At 56.2% G+C, this 24,984-nt stretch overlaps 1 protein-coding gene and 1 pseudogene across 1 annotated transcript in view; both read left to right on the top strand.

Moving 5' to 3' along the window:
• The first annotated feature begins 119 nt into the window (after positions 1-119).
• The window catches only part of STK32C (serine/threonine kinase 32C), a 73,004-nt gene continuing 48,139 nt past the window's right edge, over positions 120-24,984 (top strand). Inside the window, exon 1 of the mRNA XM_021703799.1 lies at positions 120-174. Within this exon, the coding sequence (XP_021559474.1) occupies positions 126-174 (49 nt within the window). The 5' untranslated portion in view covers positions 120-125. The remainder of the gene's footprint in view (positions 175-24,984) is intronic.
• Positions 14,039-18,385, top strand: LOC110592733 (annotated as a pseudogene).

Genomic DNA, 24,984 nt, shown 5'->3' with positions numbered 1-24,984 from the left:
ACGCGCCCCCGGCCCCGCCGCCGCCCGCCGCCGGCCAGCCCCGGGCCCGGGACGCGGGCGATGCCCGCGCGCAGCCGCGCCCCCTGTTTCCGTGGAGCAAGTGGAAGAAGAGGATGGGCTCTTCCATGTCGGCGGCCACGGCGCGGAGGCCGGTGTTTGACGACAAGGAGGACGGTGAGCGCGGCCGCACGGCGGGGGCCCCGGGCTGCTCCGGGGACAGCGTGGGGACCCGCGCCGCATGGGGACCCTGCGCGTTCTCGCAGAGGGGCCGCGGCAGGAGGATTTCCTCGCGTGCAGACACTGTGCCCACCCGGGTGGGAAGGCATCCCGGGGCGTCTCGGTTTCCGAGGAAACTCGCGGATGGTGCCTGCGGTGCCCACGCGCATCCAGGGCTCCCTCCTGCCTCCTCCGTGTCCAGTGGCGGCGCAGCGGCGGGAGTGGGCTCCGGCCCGCCCTGCGGGGTGAGGGTCCATGGTCGGAGTGGTCCCGGCTTAGCCGCCCGCTGTGGTGAGGGCTGCATGTGTTCATTTTCCTTTTAGGGGTGGTGTGCAGGCTTGGTCTACTCCGCACCTGTGGTGTGCCGCTTTTGCGAAGGAAGATGCCTGCCCCACAGGTGTGGGGGGTCCCTGGCTCCGGGAGCTCTCAGTCTGCGGCTGACAGTGTGGTGTGGCCCCACGTGCCCAACCTTTGGGCTCAGATGTGCGGTGGAGATGGCTTTGCCTTTGTGGGGAGACCTGCCCTTTGGGAACTCCCTTTGAGAGTTTCCCTTCAGGTCCTCCTGCAGGTAAAGCTGCTGACCCAGACCCCCACCCGTATCTCTTGAGTGGCCACGCGGAGGCAGGTGCCCATGGAAAACACGTGACCGACCACCTTTCACTTGGCAGCTGCCTGCAGGGAAGGTCTGCCTCTGGGGCACGGGATACATTCGCACGCAAACATACAGCTCTTTTCTACGGATGTCATGGAGATAGTTTAAATGGTACAATGATGACACATTTGATGTTTTTTTGACATTTTCTCAAAATAGTTGAAATATGCATTTTTTCATCTGTAGGCAGCCTGCAGAGGTAAGATAGGTCTTTTATAATTTTAGAGCACAGCTCAGCACAGGAGCCCAAACTATTTGTTGTGATAAATAATTTAAGCATAATAGGAAATCACAGTAGTACGACCTCAGGCTTCAGTGGTGGTGAGTGTGCAGGCCGTGTGCGGGTGGTCATCGGAGTGACGGAGAGGCTGCCGTGGGCTGGCCAGGGGGTGCCGGGCTGCTGAGTGTGGCCACGGTCAGCAGGGGAGGGGCATTCGGACCCGCCCCATCAGTCCGGTGTGTTCTGGGTCTGCCGTCCTTGTGCCCTGAGCTCTGGGGCAGCAGAACTCAGGGCTGTGACTCTTTCCTATGTTATGCATTTTGGTTTTCAACATAAATATTCCGAGTAAGGAAAGCTCAGAGTGCATTCGGAACTGGTCAGGAAGCTTCTCTGGCTGCACGATGAGAAGGTGTCTGAGAAACACATCTGAGTTCCGTGCTCGCTGGGTCAGCCAAGAGCTGGCCACTCTTTCCATGCCCTAGCCTTGTGCTCTCCGAGGCAGAGAACTCGGGAGTAGAGAAACTGATGTTGCTCGGGGGCTGCCTTCAGCTTTTTAACATAGGATTTTTCTACTGGCTCACAGTGTTATGTCTCAGATTTCATGGATCATTAAAAAGGCAAAAAGAGCACAGAATCTGTCGATGCTGCTCGCAATCTGATTTGAGAATTATTCGGCGCATCCCCCAACCCCTGCATTTGCCTGCAGTGGGTCGGCCGAGGCTGCAGCTGCTTCGGGAGGTGGGAGGTGGGGTGCTGAGTCTGCTACAGGTGCTTGCTCTTTAGGACATGTGACATAAGTTACTTGCTCATCACTTGGCACGGCGGCCACATCCCCAAACTGAACCCACCGTTGGGACTTATCCAGGCTTTGTTTGGTGAGCTTGGGCGCGGCAGCCGTCCTCGTCATCTGGCCGGACAGCCGCGTCGTCCTGCGTGTGCGTTCCATCGTCGGGGCACCTACGGCTCAAGCATCTCAGCACGAGCTTGCAGAGAGGGCCGTGGGCTTATTTAAGGAATAGGGAATGGGGTTTGGGACGGAGGAAGGCGAGTCGGGGGCAGGCGTGGCCCCTGAGCCCCAGCTCTCTTCCAGGCCGGTGTGAGGTCGCCCCCGGCCCCCCCGGACGGGGCTGCATCACTTTGCCGGCCCCGCTGCCTAGCGGGCCTGAAGAGGCAGCCGTGTTGTGCCGCGGACATGCATTTACCGTGACTGCACGGTTGCTATGGCAATGGAAGACCTTCTGATGAATTTTTTGGATTAAAACTCCCAATTAATATATCAAGTTTGGTATGCAGAGAAAAGGATAAAAGAAAAGAAAAAGGCAGTTTCACAGAGTGCCAGGTAAACCCCAACTAGAAAGCGTGGTTGTGATAGAGAAGTGTCCTCGTCCCCGTCGGTCCCGCGGAGTCTAGAGCCCCTGTGGGTACTTGGCAGGTGCCGGGCACAGGTGCAGATTCTCTGCGCCTCTGTCTCACGCTGGAACCAGGGGCACCTTTCCCTCTCCCCCTAACGCCACACCTCCTCCGCTCCCATCCCTCGCTGACTTCGGGGAGCCGTGGATTTCAGGGGCCGAACCTGCCAGGGACCTGTCTTTCCTGGGCTGCCCTGCCCCAGAGCCGCTCTATTTCGCCCTATTTCGCGAGCCCCTTCGTCCACACGGTCCACACGGTCTTGGTCATGAGGCTGCTGAGCGGTGCTGAGGGGGCTCCAGCTGCCCCCCTGAGCAGGTCTGCAACCCAGTGGGGCGCCCGCCCTTCTCCATAGTCATGGCCAGCACTCAAACCCAATGTGACGTTAGCTTCCTAGTGGGGGACCACTAATCACTGCGAGGTTTGCTCCCCCAGAGAAGACTGGAAATAAGGAGTCCTTGAAGGCCGCAGAACACCTCGCCCGGGACTGTTGGGTGGGTGGGCAGCACGCCAGGACGGGAGGCCACCAGATTCTCAAGTCACCTTTCTTAAAATGTAAAAAGAAATCCTTTGTTTATTTCTAATTATAGAAGCATTAAAATGTGTACATGTGTATGCTTTCCTGTTTTTCCTAAAATTGCTCTAAATAGGAAAATCCAGACGTGTAGGTTTAGCACCGAGACTCCGCAGCGAACATGTCAGTGTGCGTTTTCTGCAGCTTTGTTCTAGGAATGTTCTCACACTTCCAGCCGTGGAGAAACACACTTTTTTCCTTTGATGCAGAAATGGGATCGCATTCCATATATGGTTTGGTCGTAACCCGCTTTTTTACTTAGCGGGATGTCGCCAACATCTGATAGATCTACAGCATTTGTTGGCTGGATTCACAAGAGCGGCCCTCAAGCCTGGCTGGGAGCTAGACTCCCAGCCCTTAAAACTACGTGGTGCCCTTAAAACTACGGATGCCTGGTCCCCGCCCCCCAGGAATTCCCGTTTGGGGCGGAGCTCGGCATGCCTATCTTGTCTGCTAGTGGTTCTGACGGGTGGCCAGGGCCAAGTCCCTGCCCTTCAGCCTTGCTCCGGGTAGACATGATGTTCTCTGCTCACCTCATTTCCTGCTGTAGGACACTGGGATGTTTCCACTTTCTTCACAAACACAATATCACAAACCTGGCAATGAGCATCTCTGTGTGCTCATGTTCCTGCATGGAGGAACGACCTGCCACCCCAGAACTGTGTCCACGTAAGGCACCTCGACCAGCTGACCTGCTGGCGCCCATAGGAACCGTCCCTCTGTGCACCAGGTGCTGTCCTGGGCGCGCCTTCCATGGCGGCCACTCAAGATGTGGCTGCTGTGTGCGGGGTAAGCAGACGAAGGGGCACGTGGGGGACCGGCAGCAGACAGGAGAGAGACGAGGAGGGCAGAGCACTGAGTGGCCGGGACGCACGGCCATTGCTTGTTCTGGGCATGCTCAAAAGTCCTCTTTCCCTGAATCCTCACCAGCTTTGGCTGCTAGCGATGCTTCAGATTTCTGACAGTCTGAAAGGTGAAAGGATTGTATGAATGCTTTGAGTTTCTCTGACTGCTGGTGGGATTGACCATGTCTTTGCTTCTCACGTCGGGGCATCTGTCTCTTGGGGAGCTCTGGCACCCAGCCGAGCCCCTGCCTCCCGCTGGGACCGTGGCGGCCCCGTGTCTTTGCCCCGTTCCGGGTCTGCAAAGCCGTAACCTGGCACAGCGCCCCCCCCCCCCCCCCCCACGCACGTTTGCCATTTATCTTGCAACGCTGCTAGGGGTTTTTTTGTATGGATGTGTTAAATTTTTGTGTGGTCAGATTCATCAATAGCTTCCTTTCCAGCAGTTTCCGGCCTTGGTGTCGTGTTACTGCTGTGCCCTTTCCCCGTTGGTAAGCCCATGTCTGTGCCTCCTTTTACTGCAAGGTCTAACCATTTCTTGGAATATCAGCCAGGAGCAAGAGTGGCTACCAAAGCTTTATTTTTACCTACGGTTATACACAGATTGAAACTTCCAGTCCATTCAGAATACCGTGTGACCCGGCAGCTAGAGGGTCTTCCTCCTGGGGGTCCTGTGCTTTCTGAAGTTGAGCACATTTTGACTGTTTCTAAGTTTAAAATGCCCTTTACTGTGTGTTGGTTGCTGGGTTTTGTTGAACCGTCAACAGGATCTCTTTCCCCATCGTATTTCACGCTGATCAGTGCTGGGATGAAGGCACACTCTTCTTTTCAAAACACTCCTCCTAGAAGTGGCCACTGTGCTGGAGACCCTTGCTGGTTGCCAGAGTTTTTGAGTTGCTTGGCTTGGCTTTTCTCGGTGCTCCGCCATGAACCACCAGGAAGGATGGTCCGTTACTGTATGGTGTTTATGCCCCACTTTTTCCTTTGTGTTCCTGAGAGCTCGCAGGGCTGAAGAGAGCCGCTGGGCGCACGTGTGGCTGGCCCCATCATGCTGATGGGGCCCGAGTTTCTGGGGCCAGTCTGGCCCCTGGTTATTAGGAGTCTGTTTCCTTCCCTCCCGACTGGGAAGACAGGGTGGCGGTTTTTTGTGGGGCCCACACTCGGGCTAAGGGCAGTTCACACCCACTCCCCACACTGCAGGTCTCCCTTGGTGGCCAGAAGCCTGGTGGCTGCACACCGTGGGGTCCTTTGCCAGCTGGCAGAGACGGTGCTGAGGCCCTTGGTGTGGGGGAGGGTATTTGGGTTCCAGCTGAGTAGGTGGGCATGCAGTCCCTTTGGAAAGCCCCCTGGCACGTTCATTCCTGGGTTTCTGGGTCCCGGAGGGCCTGTGGGCAGCCGTGGAGCTCGATGTGTTCCTCTCCCCGTGGCTGGTCCTAGAATGGACTTGGGACCTACTGTCACGTCAACTCTGCATGCCTGTCCATCTGGTTGTGTGTTTTAAAGTGCTAAAAATAAGCCGATTTTCTTTTAAAAATTTAACCACCCAGCTTTCCAGTCAAGAAGTAATGTAAGAATGCAACGGGGGTAATTTTTGCTCGGGGCTTCTCTCTGGGGCTGATGGTCTGAGGGAAGCAGAGCCGTGGAATAGCGCTCATTCTGCACAGGGTCAGGGCGGCCCGAGCAGGGTCTCCGACGTCGTGGGTCCTCAGGGAAGGGGGCAGATTCTGAGTCAGCAGGTCTGGGGTGGGGCCCAGAAGTTTGCCTGTCCTGCTGCCCGTCCTCGGATCCACTCTGAGTCGGGAGGGCTGAGCAGCTGCACAGCAGGTGTGGCTGTTGAGGGCAGGACCCTCCGGGCTCGGTGCGCAGGGTGATGGGCTTGGATGGGAGACCACACGTGCCCTCGTCGTCCTCTGGGGACAAGCTGCCACGCAGGGGATGACACCACGTCTCTGGTTTGTGCTTTTATTTCTGCGTTACTCTTCTCAGGCACTGCCTGTCACACACGTAACCACCGCACGATTCCCCGGTCTTCCTTCATTGTAAGTGGGGACTTGGCATCTTTCCCCTGACCCCTCCCCAGGGCTGCTGGTGCGACTGCCACCAGCCGCGGGTTGCTGAGGGGTGCGTAGATGCTTGATCCCAGAGCTGGCTGCTTGGAGGGCGCTTGGCTTCCCACCCACGTGCGTGGGGAGCATGGCGGCTCCGGCCCCACCCCGAGGGCCTCGCTGCGGGGCTGATGGGTGCGGTCTGCCCTCCTGGGGGGCCCAAGTGGCCGCTCTGGTCCTCTTTGGAACCCGTTGGTTCTTATTTTAGGGGCCTGTGCTCAGTTCCCCATCTGTAGGAAGCTCAGTCAAACTCGGCGTTCACCTTGGTGAAAGACCAGGCCTTCCACCTGGTGTTGCTTTTCCTTCCTGCCCAGATTGTTTTTCCTCACTTAAAAATATGTTGAACTGTCTGTTTCTTCATACCTGCCTCACTCTGCAATCTGTGCATAACCGTAGGTAAAAATAAAGCTTTGGTAGCCACTCTTGCTCCTGGCTGATATTCCAAGAAATGGTTAGACCTTGCTGTCCTCAGCATGCAAGCCTTCTCCATCCCTGCTCCCCATCCATTAGGTGGGATCAGTATGTCTTCCGCCTGAGGGCTTGGCCATGCCCAGAGTGCCTCTCGGGGTGCGCCTTCCCACCCAGGCAGTGAGCTGGCCGGGCACCCTGCGGGACATGCTGGGCTACTTCTCCCTTCCCCATACACCGGCTGGATCCAAACGCTGAATGATTTTAATGATCAGAATTTGAGACAATTTGGGAGAAGCTGTAATTAATAAAATTATTGTTATTTTTAAAATCTGGGATGCCTGCTTCATCAAAAAATGTTTTTGTCATTGACCTAAAATCTATTATTTTATTTTTTTAAGATTTTATGTATTTATTTGACAGAGCGAGACACAGCGAGAGAGGCAACACAAGCAGGGGGAGTGGGAGAGGGAGGAGCAGGCTTCCCGGGGAGCAGGGAGCCCGATGCGGGACTCGATCCCAGGACCCTGGGACCCTGACCTGAGCCTGAGGGAGACGCTCAATGACTGAGCCCCTCAGGTGCCCCTAAAGTCTATTATTTTAAAAACCAAGGCAGCCAACTGCTATCAGTGTGGCCGAGGGCAGAGAGCAGGCTTCTCAGCTGTGAGAAGGGCCGCGTCTCCCTGCCCACGTTTCCCCCCGATGTGACACGGAGCCCACGGATGGTCCTCAGCACGACAGCTCAGGCGCAGGCCCGTTCGATCCTGTGAAAACCCCGGGGATGTTATTTAGGTTCTGAAGCCAGGAGAGGGTGTAGGTGGGAGTCAGTGTCGCCCCCAATTTATTAAAAATAGGAGCTGAGTACATTCACTTTCTCACAGTGATTTTAAAAGTTGACTTTAGAAAGGTCTCTGCTTTCAGAATTCACATCATGACTCTTCATGCTTTGTATGCACAAGGCGGAACTTGTGGCAAAAGCGAGAAATAGACGACTTTGTCATTTCTTTGTGAGTGTGTCAGGCATGGCACGGACGTGCGCGCCTTTCACAGCGCGGCTTTCGTTCGTCCTTGCTGTGACCCCGTGGGGCGAGGAGGGGTCTGCTGCGTGCTCGGTGCCTCTCGTCCAGGCCCCTCGTCTCTCCCGGTGCCCGGCTGGCCCGTGTCCTTCCCACCAGCTTCCCGCTGGAGGCTGGGGCGGGGTCCCCGCACCCTTAGTTGTTGCTGGTGATAAACTACCCCAAACCTAGAGACATAGCAACGCCTGTGCTTTATTAAGTCTCACGATGGGTTGGGGCCGTGGGGATGGGTCTCCCTGCTGCTTGTGATGCCTGGGATCCAGGCCCCCTGCAGCGCATCCTCGGTCCCCAACGTGGGGCCTCATTCTCAGCTGGAATGGAGGCGGTTGGCAGGCTCACCCGGGTCACGTCCCTGGGGGTCTCGGTCTCGCTGTCCGCTATTTGTTATCTATTCCTGGGATCTGTTGCTAACAGCGGCCTCAGACGGCTCCAGGCACATCGCTTCGGTGTCTGGGAGCGGTCAGGTCCGGGCGGCTCTTCTGGTGCGTGTGGCTCAGGGTCCCCCTCGCCGTCCGCATGCGGCTGTCAGCTCGGCTGCACCGTCTGCAGCTTGGGCGGGTGGGGGCCCTGCTCCCAAGCCAGCTCCCCATCACGTGGGCCTCTCCGTGGAGCTGCTTGTGTGGCCTCACGCCATGGCGGCCAGCCTCTGTGCGAGCCAGGAGACAGGAGGAGCCACGGTGCCTTCTAGGCCCCAGACTCTGAGGTCACGTGCGGGCACGCCCACCTTAGGCCGTGTGTCCGCAGCCAGTCACTGTGCCCGCCCCACACTCACGGGGGGGATCGGGCTCCACCCTTTGAAGCAAATGTCAAAGAATATGTGGGCATATTTTATTTTATTTTATTTTATTTATTTATTTATTTATTTTTTTTTTTTTTTAAGATTTTATTTATTTATTTGAGAGAGAGAATGAGATAGAGAGAGCATGAGAGGGAGGAGGGTCAGAGGGAGAAGCAGACTCCCTGCTGAGCTGAGAGCCCGATGTGGGACTCGATCCCGGGACTCCAGGATCATGACCTGAGCCGAAGGCAGTCGCTTAACCAACTGAGCCACCCAGGCGTCCCTATGTGGGCATATTTTAAACCACCAGCTGTCCTCTGTGGCCTCAGGGCTCCTCCATGTCCACTGGTCTCCGCAGTGGGAGAGTGGGATTTCCTCCTGCCACTCTGGGTGCGCTGAGGCCGAGGCATGGGGTAGGCGTGGACGGGCACCGTGGGCTGGAGCAGGTCCCCAGGTTCAGGAGAGGGAATGCACAGGGCCAAGACTCTGCACCTGGGGGTGGCTGGCGGGGCTGGCTGTCAGATGGAGCTGGACCGGGCAGGGGGGGGGGGGGGGGGGGATGGGGAGGGCAGGGGAGGGCAGGGGAGGACAGGGACAAGGTGGAAGCCCCTGTCACCCGGCCTATCTCTCAGGGCATCAGGACCACCGCCTTGTGCCTGCCTTCCCTGTGTTGCCCGAGTTCCCTCTGGGCCACCTCGAACCTGGGGCCATGCAGGATGCCAGTGTGGCCAAGAGGACCCAGCAGCACCCAGCTCAGCAGTCGCTGTTTCAGAGCCCCCGAAAACATTGGGACACACACTGAATTCAGTTCAGGCCTCTGAGGGGAAGTATGGTGGGTCCAAGAAGCCGGGAGGCTGCCAATCTGTGTCCCAACCTGGTTATGGACACTTTGCTGGGCGAGTCACCCGCGCCCTGGCTTCAGAGGTCCCTGTGCTCCGGGGGACCCACCTGCGGCTATCCTAGGTCATGTCTGTTTGTGTTGGCCCAATTCCTGTGTTTTCTCTTTTTCTTCAAGAATCAAGGTCATCTTGTGTTTCTGAAGTCGTATTTTGGCTCCTCAGGCAGAAAGGATGATTTGCAAAGTTAGCACATGACAGAGAGTGGGGTCCAGGGACACGGGAAGGAAGGAAGTTGCAAAGAGAGGGGGCCCTGTCCCCACATGTGTGACCTGCATGCCTGGACTAGGGGGCCCTGTGGCCACATTTGGCGGTTGGAAACCTGGGGTGGCCCCTCCCGCCAGTCCTGCAAGGTGCTTGAGCAGCAAGCGGGACCCGAGACAGGCGTCGGTAGGCCGTGGTGGGGTGGCTGGCTGTGCGGGCTTACAGGGCGACCATGACAGAGAAGGGAGACCCCAGGCCCCAAGGGGCGCGTCTCTGCAGCTCTTGCTGAGGGCATATCGTGGAACTGGGAGTCGGACTGTGGAATCCCCAGTTATTAGGATCCTGATGCCGTTTTACCAGAGCCCACGACAATTAGAATGTGCAGAAGTAGGGGGCCTGATGGATGAAGTGCCTCCGGAAGCGAACACCGAGCTAGGTGTCGTGGGGACGGAGCCTGCGAGGCAGACTCAGTGTGCGGCCCCTTACCGCCACTCCCTACCTGCTGACCCAGCTCCTTTCCAGGGCCACCTGTGCTTAGGGACTTAGGGAGGCGCAGCCAGCGATCCTGCCTCCGTGTGGTGACCGCACACCTCTGGTCGCTGGACGTGACCGGGCATGGCGATTAACAGCATCCCTGTCACCCTCGGACATGTCCTGCTTTGGGTGATGAATTATGTGGCTGCTCATCTAGCCACCAGACGCTGTTGCCAGGATGATTTTTTTTTTTTTACTTTATAGCTTTTTATTATATAACGAAAAATGACAAGAAAAAAATATGAGGAAATTCAGTGTCTTATATAATCTCAGCATTGAGACCACAGCCCTGTGCGTCCGTCCCGCCACTTCCCAGTCCGAGCTCCCATACAGACAAAGCGTGTATGGCTTTTTAAAAACCTTTTCCTTATACACTTACTTCAGAATCTTGTAGATTTACGGCAAAGTCGGGAAGGCAGAGCAGCGAGTCCTCGCGCCTGGTTTCCGCGGAGTGTCTTACGTTAGTGTGGCATCAGGCAGCCGCACCTGCTGAGCGCCCGGGGACGCGTCCGCATCCTAGCCAGGGCTTTCCGGGGGAGCGGACATGCGGAGCAGGTGCAGGGCACGCGTGTGCGCGTGCATGTCCGGCGATCTATCTCGAGGAGTGGGCTGCTGGCGCAGTCAGGGAGGCCGAGAGGGCGTGCAGTCTGCTGTCTGCAGGCCCCAGACCCGGCGAGGCGACGTGCAGCTCCCAGGCCACAGGCAGAGCCTGAGCTGAGCCGCCCCGGACGGTGAGGCAGGAACAAAGGGAGAATCCCTCCCCCCTCCTCCATTAGACCCTTGCTGGGGGGGACCTGCTTTGCCGAATGCTCGGACTCTGGTGCTAATGTCTCCCGGAAACACCCCAGACACGCGCAGGGTAGTGTGTAATTGGGGCGCCCACAGTTGACACGTAAAATTAACAGCCATAACCGAGCAACTGAAGTCCACAGGTCAATCAGATTTTCTTCGTTCTTACTTAACATCCCTTTTCCGTTCTACGGCCCCACGTGACACTCCGTGGTCTCTCTTGACATTCCTTGGGCCACGGCAGTGTCTCAGCCTGTCCCTGTTTTTGACGACCTTGATGGTTTTGAGGATGACTGTCGGGTGCTTTGTAGGATTCCTCTGCGGTTTTCCCCGTGGTTACACTGGGGTCTGGTCTTCGGGGAGGGCTCAGAGAAAGCACCTGGGGTCATGTCACAGCAGGGGTCTGTCTGGTCCCTGAACCTGTTGACTTGACCCCCCGGCTGAGGCCGCTTGTCAGGAGTCTCCCCTGTCAGGGGACTGGACTGTCCTGTCTCCTCCACGCTGACCTTTTGGAAGGACACCACCACGCACAGCCCACGCGTCAGGGTTGGGTGTCACGCTCCACCTCCTTGAGGGGAGGGTCTATGTAAGTGGTTTGGAATTCTGCGAAGATCCCTCTCTTCGCCCCATTCACACGCTGCTGTGTTGCACTTTGGGTCACAATCCAGTATGACTTCATTCTTGCCTCTCCTGCTGTTCCGGCGTGGGCTCCCGTGGCCTTGGCACACCCCTGTGGCTGCAGCCTTCCGAGCACTTCCTTCTCCTCTGGCCCGACCGGTGCATCCCCTGACCCAGCCCTCGACTCACCACCTCTCCGGGGAGCCCCAGTCCTTCTGTCGGGGACGGTGTTGGGATCCAAGGCCTGGGTTCCTGGGAAAGGACCATCTTTCTACAGCCCAGGCTGACCTCCTCACGCACTCCTCACCCCGTCACCGAGCCGAGTATGTTCAGAGGGCACCTGCGCTGCCGGCCGCGGGCACAGGGAGCGTGAATTCACGCAGCCACTCTGGAAACTGCTCGGCAGGACCTTATTGGAGCTGCACGCACACACACCCCGTGGCAGAGAGCGCACAGCCCTCACATCCGGAGCCGGCGTGGCACACGGCTCCTGACGGCATTGAGGCTCTGCTGCCCCGACCCCCGTAGCGCCCCCGCCCCCAGCCCAAACCTGATGACCCATTCTTTCAAGCACCCTGCTGCGGAGATGCCCCGGTGCCCCAACGGTGCAAGAAGCAGTAAACCCAGCCTGGTCAGCCTTAGACCATGTCTGGCCGTCTTTGGCTGGGGGGGCAGCATTGACCCCTACGACCCGGGATTGTATTCCTAGGTACAGACCCAACAAAATGCGTGCATCTCTGCGCTCCCTGCCCCAGGACATATGGGGGGCTCTGGGATGGCAGGATGTCCACGGTTCCAGCTCTGAGGGGAGGACACTGAGCCTGCAGATCCAGCTCCAGGGACACCAGGGCTGAGCCTGAGCTGTGTGTCGTGCTCTGTCCACGCCTCATAGCCGTTGGCTGCTTGTGCCACAAGCTCTGAGGGTGGACAGGGCTGAGCCACGGGTCCCTGTGTCCCCGGGCCATGCGGCACCAGGCGTCCTGACGGCTTTTCACGCGTGCCTGTGGAGCGAGGTAACAGCATGCTGCATTTCTCCCGTGCTGAGAAAGCTCTGTTGATGCCGTGTCCCTATTGCTCCCCATTTCCAGCGAGACTCCTCGGCCTGCTTTGTCCTTGCGGTGTCCAGCCCTCCCGTGAGCCCACGGCCCTGCGCTCTGGGAAAGGTCCTGTCCACATGGCTGAGAGTAATGCCCAGTCCTCAGCCCTCCTCGTCCCTGACCTGTGGCAGCCCCCGGCACACTGGACCCCTCCTAGACCCCTCCTAGATCCCTCCCTTCATGAGGTTTCCCGGTCGCCGCCACCCGGGCTTCTTCCTGGCCCCTTGGCCGGTCCTTCTTTCTCGACTCCGTCTCGCTACACTCACGCATTGGCCGCCTCAAATGTCATCCATATGCCGACTCCCAAATTTATATCTCCAGCCGGGACCTGCCTCCCACGTTCCAGACTTTTCTGTCCAGTCTCTGACTCGACACCACCACTCGTGTGTCTCATACTCCCAAATTCGGCCCCTCCAAACTCAAGTTCTGTTGCCCTGAAGCCTTGACCCCTGCTTGGGGCCCCGTGTCCTCCCTGGGCTCCCCATGTTCCCAGCCCGTGTGTCCGGCCACAGTCCCTGCTGCTGGGTGCCCTGACCCGGCCCTCTGTGCCCTCTGACCCCTCCCCCTGCTCTCCTGACAGCTCATCTGTTGCTTCTGGAAAGCCTCACTCCTTAGCTTTGTGTCTGATCAGAAGGCCCTGGCCCTGGGGGCACCAGGCACAGGGTGACCCCGGTTCCCCAGCCAGCAGCAGCAGGGCCCTTGGGGCATCCGGACCCTGGCTGCTGTTCTTGACCACTCTGTTCCATCTTCTCTGGTGGCGTGCTTTCTGTTCCGGCTGTCAGAGCCGTTAGGTCAAGCTGCCTGGTCACTCAGAACAACAGTCCCAGGAAGCCAGGCTTTAGGACGCGTCTGGGCAGGGGCTGCGGTGGGCCGGGTTTGGGGCGGCTGCCCTGGCTGTCGGAAGGAGACGCAGGAGACTGACCGCACTTGCCTTTGGGCCAAACGTGATGGATGAATTTCGGCAGATGCAGGTGCAAGTGTCCCGAAAGCACTTTCCCTGAATTAGGTTGGAAACTCTGCGTGTGGGCTGGTTATGAAACGCACATCTGACAGGAGTTGAGAACCTGGCTGATGAGCAGGTGTGTGCCTCGTGTCCAGGGCCATGGCCTCCTCCCTCCGCGGAGGGTCCTGGGGCCTCCTGGGGCCGTCACTGGCGCATGGGGGCGCTTTGGGGCCTCGGCTGGGCGTGGCTCTGCCCACGGGATACCCTGGACTCCCACAGGCTGAGCCAGTGGGGGCTGCCCTGCGCTGGGTGGAGCAGGGGCCCCCTCGAAGCCAGCTGGCTCCACAGCGTGGACATCTGGACCCGGACCATTCTGTGTGGTGGGGGTGGTCCCCTGCCCTGCAGGGCATTAGCAGCATCCGGGCCTCCACACACTGGTGCCCGCAACAGACCCCCGTCCACATCTGTGACCGTCAGTCATGCATCCAGGTGTTGCCGTGTGTCCCCCGGGGGTAACACCGCCCCCAGCTGAGAACCACTGCACTAACCAGTGGGAGCACCGAGCCACCGGCTGGGCAGTGCCACTGAGGCTGAGGGTCTGGTGTTGCTTCCAGAGCGTCTCTGGGAGTCCCTGCCCCTGGGCCTGGCAGGACGTACTCACGCCTGTGTGTGTGCGAGCATGTGTGAGCCTCGAGAGTGTGGGAGAGGTGCCTGCTTGGCGCACGAGTGTCCGGGGCTGTGCATGCCCCAGCCGTCCACTCCGCGTGGACGCCTCCTCCCTGTGGAGGTGGGAGGTGCCGTGCACGGTGAGCTGGACTTCCCTTTGGAGGCTGCTGTCTGGGATGTTCTCGCTCCTGTGTCTTTGAGAAGCAGCTGGAGCGGTTGAGGGCCCAGGAGGAGTTTCGTCTGTGCAGGACCCCACAGACCCCCCGCAGAGGGAGCCTTGGATCTTGAGAAAGGCCTGGTGCTGGGGGAGCCGGGGCCCTGGGGAGGGTGAGACCCGCCTGTCTGCCTGCTGCGGCCGGCGTCTGTCTGTCTGGGGCGGGACGTTAGGAAGGGCCATCTTGTGCCCAGAGGTGGACGTGGAGCCCTGTGCTGACTGTGTGCAGCAGGTCTGCAGGCCGAGAGCCTCCAGGGCCGGGCCTGGGGGCTGGGAAGCGGGTTTGTGCCGCACGGCTCCCCGGCAGGCTGGTCACTTCCGTGGGAGACAGGGCTCCTCGGTCCTTGCAAAGGTGAGCCCCACCCTCTGCTAGCTCTGGCCTGCCTGGGGTCTTACCATGACGGCCATGCAGGCTGAGAAAGCGGAGGGGACCCTGGTCACCTGGAGCTAGGCGGGGCCACCTGGCTTTGGGCCCGCGTGGGCATGTCCAGTGGAATCCAAGAAACCTTTACAAAATGATCTCAAATTCCTTTTAATTAAAAAAGTGCAAAGCTCCAGAGAACAGGACTTCACTCATCTGCAGACTGAGTTAATTGAAGGGCCCGAAAGGCTCCGTTAATTACACAATCTCACGGTGTCTTCACTCCTGTGAGCAGATAGCAGCCCCCATCAGAGAGCTGCGCTCCGTGAACGCCCTCCGTGAAGGAGGGGCGTGAGGGGGTGAGGTGGGGGCCGGTGGTCCAGCACCCTCTGACGGTGGTGCCTCTGTCCCCGGGCCCTGGGGGGGCCTGTCAGCAGCCCAGGCCTCCGACGCTTGGGGCGCGGTGAGCGGGACGTGGGCACGGCCTTGGGTTGAAGACTCGAGGGGGCTCGTGGAAGCACTGGTGACCCCACCATGAAGACTGGCCTTCTGTTTGTAGACCATGCCCTTGCACACGAGAGTGGGTCCGTGCGTGCACACACGAGTGCACACACATGCACAGTACACAGAGACCCTCTCTAGGAGTCTTCCATCACGGGAGCGCCCATCTTTCTCCAGCTCTCAGAATGCCACAAGGGCAGGGCCACGTTGCATTCATCCTGGCCTCCCTGGGGCCTTGCACATAGTAGGCACTCAATAAATGCTTGTTGCATTTAATTAAGCTGGGTGAAAAGAGGAAGTGCATGAGCTGATGTGGAAGTGGTTAGACCAGCCCCAGCTGGGTCTTTCTGACTAGATGGGTGTCATGCATGCCAGGTCTCCTTCAGGGAATGTTCTGGAGTTTGCAGGGGCAGTCATGGCCCGGACCTGCTCTCCTCTCTGGCTGGGCCCTGGGGTGCTCGTGAGGTCCGGGGTGAAGGCATCTGCTGGCCCACAGGGTGGCTGGCTGGTATCTTAGGGGTTCTGCAGATCTCTCCTGCAGGCACGGCCAAATCTAATTGTCATGGAGAACTATACAATTATCAAGAAAATTATGTTTCTTACGTTGGCAGATGATGGATGTTCCAAAAGTGATGAACAAAGAGAAATTTTGGTGTCAGGAACATTTGTATTCCCCTGATGACTAATGATATCGATGACTTTTTCATTTGCTGATGGGCCACTTGTGTAGCTTACGGTGTGAAGCGTCTGTTCGAGCCTTTGCCTGTTCCGTATTGTGTGTGTGCGTGGATGTGTGTGCGTGTGCACATTGTTAACGCAGAGTTCTGTAGGAGTACTGAGCTCTTTAGACATCCTGGATTCCAGTCTCCTGATGGATGTCTGTGCGGTGGTATTTTCTCCCAGTCTGTGCTTGGCCTGTTCTTCCTCTCAGTGTTCTCTTTTGATGAGCAGTCCCTTTTTTGATTAGTGATTTCTGTGTCTTGTCTGAAATCTCTGTCTACTGTGAAGTCACGTTTAGGTCTAGGACCAATTTCTCATTCATTTTTGTGCAGAGCGTGAGGTAGGGAGTTTATTTTTCCCTTGTAGATACCCAGTTATCCCAGAACCATCCCGTGAAGAGACTTCCTTTTCCTCACAGGATTACTTTGGTACCTTTGTCAAAAGTCAGTTGCTCTCCATGTGGGAGTCTGTTTCTGGGGTCTCTTTTTGTCTCTTATACCAATGATACACTGTCTTATGATTATAGCGTAGAGGAATCTTGAAGAGAGATAGTGTACATCTTCCAACTTCGTTCATTTTCCAAAATTGTTCTGGCAATTCTGTGTCCTTTGTATTTCCATATAAATTTTATTTTATTTTTTTTAAAGATTTTATTTATTTATTTGACAGAGAGAATGAGAGTGGACAAGCAGGGGGAGCAGTAGAAGGAGAGGGAGAAGCAGGCTCCCCGAGGAGCAGGGAGCCCGATGCCGGGGCTCGCACCCAGGACCCCGGGACCATGACCTGAGCTGAAGGCAGACGCTTAACCAACTGAGCCACCCAGGCGCCCCTCCATATAAACTTTAAATCAGCTTGCCACTTACTACCAAAAAAGTCTGCTGAGATTTTTTGAGGGTTATGTTAAATCTCCTATATCAGTTATAGGGAAAATGGACATCTTAATAATACTGTGTCCCCCAATCCATGAACACGTTATATCTCTCCATTTATTTAGATCTTGTTCACTTGTTCTCAGCGATGGGTTGTAGTTTTCAGTACACGCACAGTACACAGTATACAGGTCTTGTATATCTTTCATTAATTTTATTTCTAAGCATTTTATGTTTGATGCTATCATAAGGGGCATTATTTTTTATAGTTTTGTTTTTAGGTTTTTTTTTATTATCGGTATATTTTTTATTATCGGTGTATTTACTATCAATAGAAATAAGTTAATTTTTAAATTCAGTTTTCTGAATTGTAATTTTCATAAAGTAAAATTTATCATCTTTAAGGCTGTGATTCAATGACTTTTCATAAGTCGTATAGTCGCGTAACCACCACTGCAGTCTGGTGTGGAATATTTCTGTCATCCCAGAAAGTTTTCCCATCCTCTGACGGTTAACTCAGGTGTGCGATGGAATGGTCATGCAGATACAGTGCTGTGTATCTGATTCCTTTTCAGTTTTTAAAGGAGATTTTGGAAAATAAGAAGTTTTTAATTTGATGAAGTCAAAATTTCTTCCTCTATGGTTTGTTCCTCTGTCTTTTCTAGGAAATATCTGCCCAATTCCTGGTCACAAAGGTTTTTCTTCTTTGTTTTCTTCTAGAATTTGTATAGCTTTATCTGTTTTAATTTTCATTTAAGTTCCATTTCAAGTTGATTTTTCTATTAATATGAAGTAAGGATCAGTGTTCCCTCCCTCCCTTCCGTCCTCCTTCCCTTCCTGTCTCCATCCCTTCTTTCTTATCTTTCTTCCTCCCTCCCTCTCTCCACCCTTTCCCTCTTCCTCTTCCTACTCCTGCCCGTCCTTCTGCAGTAGGGATGTCTGTTTGATCTTTACACCAATACCAACTGTACTGATTATTGTCGCTTTATAATATATCTTGAAGCAGATGTGTTTGCCCTCCAGCTTTGTTCTTCTTTTTCAAAATTGTTTTGACTCTTCTAGATTCTTTGCCTTTCCACAGATATGTTAGAATCAGTTTGTCAATTCCTAAAATATTCTGGCTGCCACACTGATTGGGGTTGCATTGAAACTATCGGTCGATTCAGAGAGAATGGACCTCTTAAACTTTTGAGTGTTCCAACCCACGAACACGGCAACTCACGCTGTTCATTCTGGTCCTGACTCTCTGATGTGTTTTGTACGTTCAATGCAGAGCTTGCACACATTTTGTTGAATTTATGCCTACACATTCAACATGTAAAACAGTAAGTTGTTAGATGCAGACGCAGCCCAGAGGAGGTGGCCCTGACCTGGGGGTGCAGCGGCTACCACCGTGAGCCTCCTTGACGGGCCCAAGCATGGCGTGACCCCAGAGGAGCCAGAGAAGTGGGAGGAGGGGGGTGTGACATGGGTCCGCTCTCCGTGCTCACAGAGTCAGTCAAGAACGACACCCTAGTGCTCACCCACAGCCACAACAAGGCCTCCGACGGGCACTGCAACGTGGTGCTGGAGGATGTGGACCGAGTCCCCAAGAGCGGCAAGGACAGTCAGCAAGGACCGCCACATCTCCAAGACGTTCCTGCGCGGGGACTCGGTCGTCACGGCCTGCAGAACCCGCTCATCGCTGGCAAGTAGGCGCCTCCTCCCCATCAGAACTCCCTCCCTCATCCTGCGAAGACCTGCCCTTTGTAACGGGGATAATGAAGTCTTGTGTTTAAAAAAAAAAAAGAATAAATAATAATAATCAAATTTAAAAAATGAATTGTTGCACATTGACTGTATCCTAAAACCTTGCTGAACTCATTCTAGTGTCTCATTTGTACATTTCCTCAGATTCTGTACATTGCGATCATGTCATCAACAAAGACCGTTTTATTTCTCCCTTTCTAGAACTTTATGCCTTAGCACACCGTCTAGGATCTCGGCACAGAGTTGAGCGGAAGTGGGAGAGCAGGTACCTGGCTCCTGATCTTGGGGGAAGGCGTTCAGTATCTCACCATCAAGTGCCGTCTCGGCTGAGCTTGTTCAGAGATGCTCTTGTCAGGTTGAGGAAGTTTCTCTTCCTCGTGTGGTGGGGTTTTGTTGCTCATTATTAATGATGTTGAATTTTGTCAAGTGCTTTTCCTGTGCATGTGCAGGTGATCCCAATTTTCCTCCTTTATTTTGCCAATGTGGTAAGTTACGCTGTCTTTTGAGTACAATCCCAGCCTTGGGTCTCTAAGTTGGGTTTTATATATTACCACATTCAATTTGCTAATGCTTCATCAGTAATCCTTTTTTTTTTTTTAAAGATTTTATTTATTTATTTGAGACAGAGAGAATGAGAGAGACAGAGAGCACATGAGAGGGGGGAGAGTCAGAGGGAGAAGCAGACTCCCCACTGAGCAGGGAGCCCGATGCGGGACTCGATCCCGGGACTCCAGGATCATGACCTGAGCCGAAGGCAGTCGCTTAACCGACTGAGCCACCCAGGCGCCCGCTTCATCAGTAATTCTTATGTCCATGCTCACTAGGGATATTGGTCTAGGTTTTATCTTCTTGTGAAGTCCTCGTCTGGTTTTGTTATCATGTTTATGCGGGTCTCAGAAAAGTGGTTGGAGGTGCTCCCCCCTCCTCTGTTTTCTGAAGAAGTTTGCATGAGTTTCTCAAGTGTTTTTGCTAGAGTTCCCCAGCGAAGCCATGTGAGCCTAGCACTTTCTTTCTGGGAAGATCCAGTTTCTTTAATAGACACGGGATATTTGGATCTTCCATTTCTTCCCATGTGAGCTTTGGTGATTTGTGTCTTTCGAGGATTGGCATTTGCCCATTTCAGCTGAGTTGTTGACCTTATTGGCATAAAGTTGTCATTTTCCTGCTAAGCTCTGCGGCAATGCCTCTGTTCCATCCCTGACGGTGGTGGTTTGTGTTTTCTGTGACCAGGAGAGGAACGGTAGAACCTCCCAGCCCGTCAGTGTCCGCCTGTCGTTCTGTCTGGTTTTGCTTCACAGTTTTTGCTCTGCTGCTGGGCGCATGCACAGCCGGCCCTGTCCCGTCCGCGCGACGGCTGGAACCCTGGCCGTTGTGAATGTCTGTCTTTATCGCTGGTAATACTCCTTGGCTTAAAGTCTACTTTGGTATTAACAAGGCCACTTAACTTTCCTTTGATGACTGTTTGCAGGAGACATCCTTTTCCGCCTGTTTACTCTTACCCCATCTGGGAAGTAGTTCTCTTGAAAATAACATATCATTGAGTTTTGCTTTTTAAAAATCCGTCGGAAAATGTCTGCTTTTTAATTGGAATTTTAATCCATTTATTTTAATATAATTATTGGTATGTTTGGGTTTAAGCCTACAATTGCGCTGGGGTTTTTCTGTTTTTCCTTTTCCCCCATCTGTTAGTTGTCCATCCACTGTTTATCAATTTCCACATTAGAAGGTAAGGGGAGGGGAATCTGGTCCACTACGTACCCCAGCACCTCAGATCTGGGACCATATACTGAAGGCAGCCCTGGTCTTTGGGATGTGGGCCCAGTGCTGACGCCCTACAGGACTGTTTATCTGGATGGCGAAGGCCCACGTGGTCCGCGTGGTGCGGGCGATGACTCTGCACTGTGAGCCGCCACCTCCTGATCTTCAAGGCTGTGCTCCCAGGCTTCCCTGCAGCCTGGCAAGCCCCGGGAGCGGTCTGGGTGGTCTCGGGCCTTGTTTGGTTCTCGTCTCCCCTTGAAGGCTGCATGCCTGTGTCGGGGGTTGCCTCCCTTCAACTGGCCTGCAAGGGCCTCAGCAGCAAGCCCCAGAATGTGGAGACTCTGCGACCAAGAAGAGCACGTTCCGCGCCCACCAGGCTCTGGCTGTGTGCTGTGCGTGCGCGTTCGGTCCCGGCCTCCCCGTTGCCTCTGGCCCTCGGGACATGGCTGTGCCCCTCCTTTCCCTCGGGACCCCTGGCCTTCAAATGTGGTGGGGGCTGGGCAGGGCCTCCTGGGACAGCCTGAGTGTGGGGAGAAGTGGGAGCCACCTGGGCCCGTGGGGGCGAAGGCGGGGAGGTGACAGCTGGTGGTTCCCATGCAGTCGCCACCACGGCAGGGCAGCCTGCGGGCGTCATCGGCGCACCCCACTCGCCGGGGCGCTGGGTCATCTCCATGGCAGCCTCCATCTGCACCCCCTCTGTGCGCCGGGGCCCTCGGCTCTGCAGCAGACGCTGGGGCCAAGAAAGCCAGCTGGACGCGCCCAGCTTTTGCGGCTGCTGGGGAGACCGTCCTGCCCCAGACGCCGCCCAGATCGGCTCCAGTAGCAAACTGCGCCCTCGCCCGCTTCCCCTGTGCCCGAGGGCACGGCGGCCCCTCTGTCCGGCCACAGCCCTGGGCCCAGGAGAATGCGTGTCTGGGCCGCGCGGCGGGTTCACGTGCAGGGTTGGATCTTCACACCTCTGTGCCTCAGCGACACTTGCTGTTTCCTGGAAACACGCCCACAAAGCGGCTCTGCAGATTCCTCCCCGGCAGATTCTTCCCCTCGGAGTTGCTCAGGCAGCAGGCCCCTGTTGCATTGGTTCCTGAAGCCGCTGGCCGAGAGCTGCCCGGTGCTGAGCACAGGGAGGGAGGGCCTTTTCGGGGCTGCTTCGGACGGTTCAGAGAGAGTGGAGGCTCCGGCAGGATGACGGGTGCAGCCCGGGTCCTGGAGGCCCCAGCTGAGCATGGGCCTACCCTCCCTGTGCCCTCCCCGTCCCCGCTGTGCCTCCCTCTCCCATGGGCACCTGCATCTGCTGAGCTGCACGGCGGGCGGTCCGTGTTGGCAGTGGGGTGTGGGGGAGCAGGGGACTCGGAACAGGGCCACCTCCTCGGGCCTCAGCTTGTCGCTTGACCAGTCCCGTGCGTCTCCCCGGGCACTGTGCCCTCCCTTCCCTCTGGTGACAAGCAGGATGCACAGCATCCCCTCTGCTGGCTGAGCTCCGTGGAGGTGTGGCAGTGGGTGGCCAAGACGTTTAACTGTGGCCCCCAGCTCCTGAGGGCAGCTGAGAGATTCGCACGCCCTTTGCTGCATTTTCCTAACGGTCACTGATTTCCTTCTTTATGTGGGGGCTTCCCTGACGAAGCCAAGGGCCAGCGTGGCCAGCCGTGAACGGAGCAGCGTGGGTTCGCGGTTGGGGGGCGCCCAGCACCAGAAGGAACCCACAAGAGCCATCCCAGAAAGGATGCTGTGCTGCGTGCTGGTGGGGGCCACTGTGGCTGGCGCCCCGGGGAAGGTGCTCCGGGAGCCTTCTTGGTCCTGGCTGGCACCCCGGCTGTGCCAGGGACGCGTGGCCCAGGGAGGGGGCGGCATGCGGCTGCTTTCTCTAGAGCGCTGGTGGGTGGCTCTGCAAAGCCTGAGGGGGGCGCGGTGACCGCGCGGCCGAGCTCTTTCTAAGCCCAGCGTGACTGGTGTGTGGCGCAGCTCAGTGCCTATGGCCGCTCACGCGGGGCGCCCCCTTCCTGCGATGCACAAGACCCGCGGACGGAAGAGTCTGCTCCCCCAGGTGGCTCCCGTCTCCGCACCGAGGGCCGTGCACGCCGGGCCGCCTGCAACTTGCTTCTTGCGCTGCATCTGTGGGCTCCTGAGCCCCCTGAACTCGTTCTCGGTTCCGGATCCCCCCCGAGCTAGTCCCCCGACCTCAGGCCTGGCTCTGGGCCCATTCAAGCCGGGTTCCCTCACCCAGTGGGGAGGGCTAGCAGAGTACATCAGGGATAGCTGTGGAATGCCTATTTTTATGTCACATTTAACAGGCTTTTTTTTTTTTTTTAAATAAACAGAGAAGCTTAAAGAAGAAAAGAAACTCATAATCTCACACCCAGATAATCCCTATTGGCACAAAAACTTCCTTGGTGAGCAGGGCGTGAACATGAAAGCCATGCGGAGCAGTGGGGACGCACTGTCCTCCACTGTGTGCTCCGGGTCTACCCCCGCGTGCGCCCCTGAGGTAGGCTGCAAGCTCACCCAGCCGGAGCCGCCATCTAGCAGGGTTCTCGCACTTTTATGGAAACCGTGTACTGAGTCTTAGGGCTAGCTCCTTACTGCACGGAAGTCTTCCTGCTTTTCCACACCCACACGATAGTCCACTTTGCGGCTGTGGGCACCTGGGTTGCTGGGACTGTTGGGTGTTGAACGTCTCTGAGACCTCGATGGGCCTCCGTGAGCTTAGTGGCCGTGGGGCCTGATGGTGGTGGCATCCCTGCCTGGAGGAGTGGGCTCGCCCCGACTCTGAATCCCTGTGCTGACAGCCCCCACAAGGGCCGGGTCTCTCCCCTCGCCACTGGGAGCACGCAGGGCCACCAGCCCCACCGCACCGTCTCCAGCACTGGGTGGGACCCAAACCTTCACTTTGGCGAGTGAAAGCGCTATCTTCTTGTCTCGTTGACTTTTACCTTGAGAATGAGGTGGGCAGTCTCCTGCCTGACCCGCCCGTCCGGCCTCCTCCCGTCAGGTTGGGTTTCCCACTAATTTGTAGAGGTTCATTGTAATGCAAGGAAATTAGCCCCGATTTGTCATATTTGTTGCAAATACCTTTTCCCAGCTTGCAGGATTTTGACTTAAAAAGTGTTTATTTTTTCTGTGTACAGAGGTTTTAACATTTTGCATATGATTAAACTGATGGTAGAGTCTTTCCTTTGTGGTTTCTGGGGTTTGCCTCTCTTGCTGCAGAATTATAGATTAATTCACTATCATAGAGTTCTTATGGGTTTAGTGTGTGTGTGCATGTGTGTGCGTCTGCATCTCTGTGTGCATGCATGCGTGTGCATGTGCGTGCGTCTGTGTGTGCATGCGCGTGCGTCTGTGAGTGCATGTGTGTGTGCGTGTGCCTGTGAGTGCATGTGTGTGTGCATGTGCGTGTGCCTGTGTGTGCATGCGTGTGTGTACATGTGTGCATCTGTGTGTGCATGTGCATGCGTTTGTGTGTGCATGCGTGTGTGCATGTGCGTGTGTCTGTGTGTGCATGCATGTGTGTACATGTGTGCGTCTCTGTGTGCATGCGTGCATGTGCATGCGTCTGTGTGTGCATGCATGTGAGTCTGTGTGTGCATGCGTGTGTACATGTGTGCGTCTGTGTGTGCATGCGTGCGTGTGCATGTGTGTGCGTCTGTGTCTGTGTGTGCGTGTATCTGTGTGTGCATGTGTGCGTGTGTACATGTGCGTGCACGCGTGTGTGTGCATGTGCATGCGTCTGTGTGTGCACACGTGCGTGTGCGTGCGTCTGTGTGTGCACGCATGTGCGTGCATGCTTGTGTGCATGTGCGTGTGTCTCTGTGTGCATGCATGCGTGTGTGCATGTGCGTGTGTCTCTGTGTGCATGCGTGTGTGTGCATGTGCGTGCGTCTCTGTGTGCATGTGCATGCGTCTGTGTGCATGCATGCGTGTGTGCATGTGCGTGCATCTGTGTGTGCATGTGTGTGTGTGCATGTGCATGCGTCTGTGTGTGCATGCATGTGTGTGCGTGTGTGTGCATGTGTGTGCATCTGTGTGTGCATCTGTGTGTGCATGTGCGTGCATCTGTGAGTGCATGCGTGTGTGTGCATGTGAGTGCGTCCGTGTGCATCTGTGTGTGCATGCGTGTGTGTATGTGCGTGCGTCTGTGTGTGTATGCATACGTGTATGCGTGTGTGTGCATGTGCGTGTGTCTGCGTGTGCATGCACACATGCATGTGTGTGTGTGTGTGTGTGCATGCACACACACGCACGCAGGTGCCCACCTCTGTTGTGTTTGGATTTTATTTGGTTGTAAGGTCTGACGGAGGATCAAACTTCCTGTCTTTCCTCTTCACGTGCTGACTGGAAAGGCCTTTGTCCCGCCTGGAGCTCTGGATGTCGGGGTCTCTCCGCACGCTGGCATGTGTTGATCTGTGTCCCGGCGTGTGATGATCTCTGTCTGTCTGGTTCTGTTGCTAACTACGCCCCTTGCAGGACCCCCTTTTAAGAGACAGTTGAAAGTCGTATCAGAGGGTAAGATCTGCAGTGAGGGTGGTGGGAGACGGGGTTCCCGGGAGCCTTCCTGTGAAGGGGGTCTGCCCCCTGGGGACCCCCACGCCCCGTCTCTCCCTGGAGGGATTTGGGAGCTCTGCCATGCCCCTGCACCTCCTGCCTTCTGCAGGATCAATGTGCATGATTTATGTGATAAGGAGGTGAAGGAAGATCGTCCCAGCCGGCCAGAGTGCACGATGGCCTTGGGTGACAGGGCTGAGGACGGACGGGGTAGACGGTCAGGCAAGTGTATGTTGAGGCCCCAGGTA

The sequence above is a fragment of the Neomonachus schauinslandi genome, chromosome 6 (genome assembly GCF_002201575.2).
Source record: "Neomonachus schauinslandi chromosome 6, ASM220157v2, whole genome shotgun sequence".
Lineage (NCBI taxonomy): Eukaryota > Metazoa > Chordata > Mammalia > Carnivora > Phocidae > Neomonachus > Neomonachus schauinslandi.
Note: the sequence above shows the minus strand (reverse complement) of the source record. Positions and strands in the feature narration are given on the sequence as shown.